Source organism: Pteropus vampyrus, unplaced genomic scaffold, assembly GCF_000151845.1.
Source record: "Pteropus vampyrus isolate Shadow unplaced genomic scaffold, Pvam_2.0 Scaffold72, whole genome shotgun sequence".
In the NCBI taxonomy this organism is placed as follows: Eukaryota; Metazoa; Chordata; class Mammalia; order Chiroptera; family Pteropodidae; genus Pteropus; species Pteropus vampyrus.
In genome coordinates, this window is record NW_011888853.1 from 2,451,907 (window position 1) to 2,460,840 (window position 8,934).

General features: G+C 46.3%; 1 protein-coding gene across 2 annotated transcripts; it reads left to right on the forward strand.

Annotated features, from left to right (window-relative positions):
• Positions 1-6: 6 nt before the first annotated feature.
• Positions 7-8,928, forward strand: TEN1 (TEN1, CST complex subunit). 2 transcript variants are annotated; one of them, XM_011361977.1, is made up of 4 exons: positions 7-83; positions 2,610-2,810; positions 3,554-3,711; positions 8,708-8,928. In XM_011361977.1, exons 2-4 carry the CDS (start codon positions 2,719-2,721, stop codon positions 8,827-8,829), a joined length of 372 nt encoding a protein of 123 aa, XP_011360279.1. In that variant the 5' UTR covers positions 7-83; positions 2,610-2,718; the 3' UTR covers positions 8,830-8,928. The 2 variants fall into 2 exon arrangements, with proteins under 2 accessions (XP_011360279.1, XP_011360278.1); XM_011361976.1 differs by having other exon boundaries at positions 2,676-2,810.
• The last annotated feature ends 6 nt before the right edge of the window (positions 8,929-8,934 follow it).

The window sequence follows — 8,934 nt, forward strand, 5'->3', positions numbered from 1 at the left end:
CCCCAGCGCGGCCCCCCGCCCCCGGGGCGGAGACCCCGGAACAAGGCCCAGAGATTGCGCGCGGAGAGAGCGAGGAGCGCTCGGTAACCCACCCCTCGCTCGGCACGTGACCACGCGGTGGGGTGACCCAGCGCGACGGCGACGCCCAGACCGGTCGGCGGGAGCGGGGGCGGGAGAAGGGGCGGGACAATGGGGCGGAGGAGGACTGCGCCTGCGTCTGGCGGCTCGCCCGCCCGGTGCCTTCCCGGCCGCGGGCAAAGGCCTCCCTGCGGGAAAGGGACGAGGCCCCAGGACCTGGGGGTGATGCTCGTCACGCCACGTAGTCTCTGAACTGCAGCAAGCTCTTTGTCTTCCGTGCCTTTGACACCTTTGAAGTGTATCAGCCAGTTCTGTAGAATGTCCTTCAAGTCAGATTTGTCTGATATTTTTCATGATTAGAATCAGAATATGCATTTTTTTTTTTGGTAGGAATCTCGCAAAAACGATATAGCCCTCTCAGTGCATGGTCTCCAGGAGGAACACGAAGATTGTTAAGTTTCTTCACTGTGAAGCGGGCCAGTTTTCTTTGTGTTTAATAAGTAAACATGAATATCTTGTTTCTCATCAAACATGTACTTGGCACTTTCACCCCCAGTGATGATTCTTCTCTGAACCCATTGTACTCTGGTGATTGCAAAACTTTTAAAGACGTCGTAAAATAATCATTTTAGTGGGTTACTGTGAAATTCATTTAGTTGGGATTACCTTTAAATTTGTCATAGGCTTAGTTCAAATCATGTATAATGAGTTTTCATGGAGCAACGTAGGCGAACAAAGAATTGTAGCTTTTAAAACATCAGTGAGTTGCTTCTGGGTTGGTCAACAGGTACTGGGAGAGTATTGTCCCCAGAGGGCTGGACGCCCCCACCCACGCCCCCAAAGAGTCAGTTCTACCGTATGATAATTTTAAAAATAAATAAATTTAGTGACGTCGTTACTTATGGCTTAGCTTATGTATGGTGCTTGAAAGCAGAAAAATTACCTTAAAAAAAGATTCTAAAGTTTCAATTTTTTGCTAGATTAGACAGGATTGTCCCCATTATCCCAAATAGGAAGCACTATCACCTCTTGGCTGCTTTTTGTTTTATTTTTTGCTTCTCTCTCATGCCCATGATAATTAGGGGGCTGTCTCATTTTTGGTTACAGAAATGGCTGTGCTTTCTGGTTGCAGCAATTCAGAATATTTGCACTTAGGGCAAGAGAACTGGACCTGGGCCAGGTGCTCCTGTGCTGTGCCAGCCAAACCTGTTCTGGGCACACTACCTTGAAATGACCATGGAACATGAGCTGGTGATCCTGCCAATGACCTCCTCTCAGAGGATGGTGAAACCAATTGTGCAGGCTTCTAAGTTACATTAAACTTCTAGACTAAAGCCGCATCATCTGATTTCTGCAAGGATCTTACTCGAGGTTACTTAATTACCATTTTCTTAGTTCATAATTCCACTTTCTTGTGCTATCACAAAATAATTGAAGGCTCTCATCTTCAGGATCCTTGTCATTGAATAATTATTGCTGAATCTCAGTCCACTAACATCTTCTACACATGGCTTCTCATGTTACGGAGTCGCTCTCTCTCTCTGTCTCTCTCTGTCTCTCTCTGTCTCTCTCTTTCATTGGAGACCTTGTCATATGCGTGTATATAATGTCTTACCTTCTTAGCCTGCTGAGTGTTCCATTGCATTGTTATCACATAACTTGTTTAAACAGACTTCTTACTCTTTTTTTTTTTTTAATTATGACACAAACCCATAATCCCGATCTGACCATGAGAAAAACGTCAGACAAACCTGAATTGAAGATCGTTCTACAAAATACCTGACCAGTATACCTCAAAACTCTCAAGGTCATCAAAAAACAAGGAAAGTCTGAGGAACTGTCACAGCTCAGAGGAGTCTAAGGAGACATGACAACTAAATGTAGTATCCCGGAGGGGACTCTGTAACAGAAAAGGGACATGGAGGAAATCCAAATAAAGTATGGAGATGAGCGAATAATAACATATCTGTATGGGTTTGTTAATTGTGACAAATGCGTCCCAATAATGTAAGATGTCAATTATAGTGAAACTCCGGTGTGATGTATACAGGAATTCTCCGTACCATCTTTATAGAGTTTTTAAAAAATCTAAAATTATTCCAGAATAAAAAGTTTACTTTAAAAAACATGTACAACTATGAAAGAGTGTTCAAATGTAGTGAAAAAAGATGCAGAACAGCACGTATACGTAATATAGAGGGGAAATATGTATCTCCTTTACATATAGAAGGGAAATAAAAAGTTTGAAGAACAAGCCATGCTTACTCGTTTATGCATTCATTGGCTGTGAGTGTTTTCATATCCTAAAAGCTGAGCCCAGCCATTGTGACAGACCGGGTATTACTATCTGCCTTTTCTTCTCAGACCCTCTGCTTCAGGGGATCAAGGAGGGAGTAGTTGGCATAGGGATTGGCATAGGAACGATACTTCTCCACTGAGAGCTTCTGTATGTTGTTTTTCAGAATATGTGAATGCATAACTAATCAAAAAAATTTTCTTTTAAATTTTAACCCACCACCCACTGGAACTAGTCTTTTAGATATTGCTGATCTCAGCCGTCTGCTGATCTCCGCCTCGTGGTCTGCTTGGTTTATTAGGAATCTTCAAAAATCCATCTCGACTCTTTGGCGGCAGGAGCCCATGATGCTGCCCAAGCCTGGGATCTATTACTTCCCCTGGGAGGTCAGTGCTGGCCAAGTTCCTGACGGGGGCACGCTGAGAACTTTCGGCAGGTGAGAGTGATGATTTTTTCTCAAGGTGGGGGGATGTTTAAGTGGCCTAGTTCCATGCCAAGTGTATGGATCTCTCCAAATAGATTATTATTATCCCTCTAAATAGATCCATTTTATTTTATTGCATAGATATTCCATAATTTATTTAAACCACAAGCCGTTTACTTAACCACACTCTATCGAATCTCAACAAAAACATCAACGTAACAGAATGGGGAAAGGATAGTCATTTCCTCAAATGTTGAACGACAAGCATTTCATTTGTTTATCCCTTCGGCAGTGTTACTGAGCAAAGAAAAGGAGCAAACTACTCATTTATCCAATAACATAAATGCATCTCAAAACTATTATGCTGAGTGAAAGAAGCTAGACACAAGAGAATACATGCTATTATCAAATTCCATTTATATGAGATGCCTGAGTAGGAAAACTCGTATGTAAAGACCATAAGCAGGTCAGTAGTTGCCTGGGCTGGGAGATGGAGAGACCGACTTTCAGAGGGGCACAAGGGGACTTTCTGGGGTGACAGAAATGCACTCGACTGCAGTGGTGGTTTCGCAGGTGCCTGTTAATGCACGTGGAGACAGAAAACAGTTATTCTGATTTGTTGCTGCTATTTTTATCTTGTCTCATCAGAGTAAGGCTGACCATTTTCCCTTAGATTTACTGACCCCCAAAACCTTTTAAGCTTCGTGGCGGTTGCGTCTATGGATAGAAACGATCACACTTTCTCTGCCTTCCAGGTTGTGCCTCTATGACATGACCCGGTCCCGAGTCACCCTGATGGCTCAGCATGGATCTGACCAGCACCAGGTCCTTGTCTGCACCAAGCTGGTGGAGCCGTTCCAAGCCCAGGTGGGCTCCCTGTACCTTGTCATCGGGGAGCTTGGGCACCAGCAGGGTAAGTGGGGGCCTCGCACACGCTTTATCACTCTGGGGGGCAGTCCTTCGGTGACTTGGTTAGGACCGAGCCTGGCTTCTGACCCAACAGGAGTCCCGCCCCAGGGTTAACATTTCTTTCAGATCAGCCCGAAATTTCAGAGCCTCCTCGGGAACGTGTGATTGGGCTCAGAGCCTACCTGCCACAGGGAAGCGAGAGAGAGGGGAGAGAAACCCTTAGTTTCCGAAGGCCTGGTACTGGGAGGTTTCCCTACATCTTTTTGAAGCTACTCACCAGCCCTTAATCTGGGTCTTTATTATGGCTAGTTCATAGATTCGTAGGTGAGAAAACCAAGGCTCAGAGAGGATGGGGCTGGAACAACCTTTTGGGAAGACAGGGTAAGAGAAACAGAACACAAGAGAAGGCAGAGAGCGACATGGGAGAACCCCTGGCCTGGAGAGTTGAAGGCTGCTCTTGAAAACCCAGCTACTCACTTGCTTTGCCTCCCTGTCTGGCCCTCCCTGTGCCATTTTCCTTCACACGGTCGAGATCATACTATGTAATCTTGGATCTGGTTATTTTGGGTTAACATTACGTCTTAAGTATTTCCCCATGCCTTCAGACTTTTTCTAGATATAGTGTTTAATGGCTATATAACATTTTATAGATTAGATGTGTGTCCTCATTCACACGACCATTGGACATTTATATTGTTTCCGATTTTTGCCCTTATAAGCACACCGTATAGTTATAATGAAAGATATTAAGATATAGTCAGTAGAATATTATGCAGCCATTAAAAATGATGTAAATTTATACTCATTGACAAGAGAGGTTTACGAAATGTTACTAAGGAAAAGCAGTTTACCAAACAATATGTATCGTTTAATCCCATTTTTGTTTAATATACATTTTTTACATAAATGTAAAGATTTTACATTTCGTATGTAAAAGTTTGAAAGGTCATTTAAGCAAAACGTTAATAGTTATTTCTGGGTGATGGGATTATGGAATTTTTTTATAGTTTTATTAGCATTTTACAATGAAAATGTACTGCTTTTATAGCCAGAGTGGAGAAAGTGTTTTTCAATATCTATCTAGATATATATTAAAAATGCTGCAGTTAATATCCTCGTACACTAATCTTTGTCTATTTTCTGGTTATTTCTTTAGGGTAGTTTCCTAAAAGTAGAATTGCTAGGGTACAAACATTTATGTTTCTTGATTTACACTACCAACTTACTGTCTAAAAGTCACAGCGATTTTTAACTCTAGATGAAATGCACTAGGCAAAAAAGGAATTAATTTACTTTTTTGTAAATTAATTTACAAAATTTACTTTTTTGTAAATTTTTAATTACAAAAAAGTAATTCATTTAGTGCTTACTTTAATTATATTTAATAAAAGTTAATCATTATTCAGGCTTAAGCCTTGACATTCACAGAGTTCCTGCCCTCGTAATTGATTTGAGAGAGGTATCAGGAGGAGGGGTGGGACTAGAGGCAAAGGGCCTATGCGTGAACGATTTTCTCTTTGGCCGTGGCCCAAACCCTCTGAGGCTCTCTCCTCCACTCCTGGCCCCGCAGTAAGCCCTAGGAGCTCCGGGAAACCGACTGACCAGTGTCTGAACCTTCAGGCCTGATAGCGGATACAGGGGCAACTTGAAACTGAGATGGGACAGCAGGCTGGGACAAGGGCAGGACCCGGAGTGGACATTTAGAATTATTTGTGGGAAGAAAATGAAAAAAAACTTTAAATTCAGCCCATGTAAATTTTTTAATTTACTGTGTTCATCTCAAATGTACGCAAACAGGGAATGGTAGACTGCACCTCCACATTTCCATCGCCCAGACTAAGCGGTGACCCCTGTTCCACTGCTCTATGTCACCACTGCCTACCTTTATCTGTTTATCTCGCCGGCGTGTTTTAAAGCAAATATAAGATGTTGACTCATTTTTACCCGTAAATCCCTCAATACGTATCTCTAACATCACCACAGTTACATCCAACAAAATCAGGAGCTATTTCTTATATGATCGAATACCTTGTCCATGTTCATTTTCACCCAGTTGACTAAAAAAGAAAAAGAAACAAAGAAAAAAGATGAGTTTTTACAACTTGCTAGTTCAAATCAGGATCCCAAAGTCGGTACATTGCCTTTGGGTCAAATGTCAGCCAGTCATCAGTCATGCCCTGTGACGAGGTTGGCATTTCTGAGGAGAGACCAGAGTCCGCCTATGGTGACCTTTCTGAAATGTTTGCACAGAGAGCTTGCCGAGAAGATAGGAAAGGTAAAGAAATGTCAGCTGTGTGCCAAAACTCGCTGGCTGTGTCACTTTTGGGCACCATTCAGGGGTCCGAGGGCTTCCTGTTCAGGGATGGAGGTGTTGGGGCGCGGCCTCTCCCCACTCTGCTCCCACATAGAATTCTCGAGTAGAAGGTCACTTGCCTACAGTACGAGGCTGCCCTACAGTGCTCTCCATAAGCCCCCTAAATCCCCCGCCCCCTTCTGGTTTCTTCCTCCTAACCGTGGCTTCCTCCTTCAAGGGCCCTCTCGTTGTGTCCTCTGGGACCTTTGCTCTTCCATCTTTGAGCCTCCTTCAGGGACCTGCCTGAAACCTGCTTTTGTCCCAGGACAGCAGTTCCCCTCCCTGCCTCCCACAGGGAGGCTGGGTTGGCTTCCCAAGCCACACACACCACAGGGGTGGGCCGAATCTTGCCGGCTCCTCCCGTTTGTCGCCACACGCCTTCGCCTTCTGTGGCCAGCCGGTTCTGTCACCATGCCATCCATCCCACTTCTTCCTCCTTCGCGCATGACTCCTCCCAGAAAGTCCCCACCTCTGCTACCTGAGCCGGTGCCAGCTCCACACTCCTTTCGTTCTGTCTCTTCGCTCTCAGCCCCGGCAGGACCCTTGGACTTCGGACTCTGCTGTGTTCTCCCTTCATCTGTCCCTCGCTCACTTTGCTTTCCTCCCCGCACGCAGCCGGACCTCGCTGTCATCTCCCCGCTCTCCTTCAGGCCCTCGCCCTCCCTCCCGCCTGGTTGAACCCTCTTGGATCCCACCTGACCGTTGATGGAGAAGGTTCACAAGGCTCAGTGTTCCCCGGCACAGTGATTTCAAGGGCTCTTATCTTGCCGGGGCCCCCCATGTTGCCCAGAAATCCTCCCACGTGTCCCTGTCTCCCCCCTCTTCCGGGATCCACACACCTCTTTCCGGCAGTCACCTCCTACTTCGTCACCTCCCCTGGCCTTTTCACCCGTTCTTCCCTCTCAGCATGTAAGGCACTCGAGCCTCTTCCATATTAAAATAATAATGATCATGATAATAATGCCATCTTCTGCTCCGTATCCCTTACCCAGCTGTGCCCCTCCTCCCCGTCACAGTCAAACTTCCTAAAACAAGGTCCGTTCTCCATCTCACCACTCCCTTATCTCCCCGCTGCCTTCGGACTGCTCATAACTCAGTCCCTTCTTCTCTCTCTAAGGTCTTGACCTTTGCAAGAAGAGATCCCCTAAAGGAGTTTCTCTAGCTGTCTTGTTCCTGACCTCCTATCGCCCTTCCCTACAGCACTTCTGCAAACGCTGTTCCTTTCCCACCGTGGAGCTTTTGCAGATAGGCTAACAGAGTCGCCCAGTTTGGCCCTTGAGATAATCACATTTCTAAAACTCACTTCCAAATTTAATAACCGTGAATTGTCGTTCCCAAGAAGCAACGTGTTCCACCATATAAATCTAGAAGGGAGGGTTTCCCCAGGCGGAGGGGAGGAAAGAGCTGATAGGCATTAACGTAAAGAAAGGGCTCTGAAATTAGGATGAATAACTAAGAAAACCTTCATACGGGCAGTTTGGAAACTTTGGGCGGAGGACCCTATTTTGAGATTTTTAACTGCAGAGTCGACTTCCTGATTTTTGTCCTTGCTCTCCTGTGTCGTCCCAAACGCATGCCGCTGCTCTGTGAAAACTGTTTAGGGCTCCATGGGTCACAAGAAAAGGTCTAGGCCTCTCGGTGCCAAGAGAAGTTTAGGCAGATACCCTGTTTGATTGATCAGTATAGCCCAACTATTCCTGAAGAGGCCTGAGGGATGAGAATCAATAGTCTACACTGATCAGTAGATCCACATATTGTCACATGCCCACTCCACTCCAGGCCATGCGGTCTCTGCAGCTAGCACCGGGGCCAACAGAAGCTGACAACACATAGGTGACCTCACATTTCAAATAAGTTGACCTTCCTGTGTTGAAGGCTGGAACTGACGACATTCCACACTCATAATTCTGCCCCTGGGGCTGTGATTAAAGTGGCCTAGACTAGAAGGAATTTGGGGATAGATTTTATTGAGCCAGAGAACCTATTATCTCAAAACTGCATCTAAACACAGGATAATGTCCGAGAACAATGACTGTATTCACTGACATGCCCAGAGAGCAGAGAGAACATGAATGAACAAAACAAACAAACAGAGCAAACCCCAGATGTCTTTCCTGCTTGATGTCACCTGAACATTGACAGATCTTTCCATCAGGTCACCACAGCATCTGCTAGAAGCTCCCCTAGCTCTTCGTCCAGGGTGGGATGACTTGTCCCCTATAAGGCTAAAGTCTCCTCTCGGATTTATTAAATATGGGGCTCTCTTTGCCCTGATTTCCAGTGCCTCTGGGTCCCAGGATATCCAGGGGGTCCTTCCCTTGGGACAGATGGAGAACTGGGGTGATGATCGAGACCCCCCTCCTCAACCCCAGGCACTTGGGCCCTACAGAGAAGGTGGTAGGAATTACATCCTTCTGGCTCTTCCTCCCTGGAGAAGTGGACTTTTCAGGCCGCCCCCTCAGTTCCAGACATGTGCTCGAAGTGTATGGTGGACCCACAGTGCTGAGGCCCAAGCAGATAAATCGCCCGTGTCCATGTGCCGTCCTCCTTGCCGGCACCTGTTGAACTCGTCGTATCCAAACCTGGGACTGAGAACAGGTGGAGGGTCGGCAGCTGGAATGCATTGGCCACTGCTTGTGTCTTTCAGACGGCGGTTCCGTGGTGAAGGCCCGGGTGCTGACCTGCGTGGAAGGAACGAATCTTCCCTTGTTAGAACAAGCCATCCAAGAGCAGAGGGCGTACCAGCGTGAGAGGGACAGCCGCCACTAGGACACGGCGGCTCCTGGGGACCCCCACCCAACCTACTGGCGCCACGCCTACTGGAGACCTGGGAGCTGCTGCAGAGAAGACTCGGGACCAGGGGCTTCCTCTGAG

Coding starts and splice junctions, on each gene's coding strand:
- TEN1 (XM_011361977.1), top strand. CDS start 2,719: ATGATGCTGCCCAAGCCTGGGATCTATTACTTCCCCTGGGAGGTCAGT. Junction 2,811..3,553: donor ACGCTGAGAACTTTCGGCAG/GTGAGAGTGATG, acceptor TCTGCCTTCCAG/GTTGTGCCTCTATGACATGA. Junction 3,712..8,707: donor GGAGCTTGGGCACCAGCAGG/GTAAGTGGGGGC, acceptor TGTGTCTTTCAG/ACGGCGGTTCCGTGGTGAAG.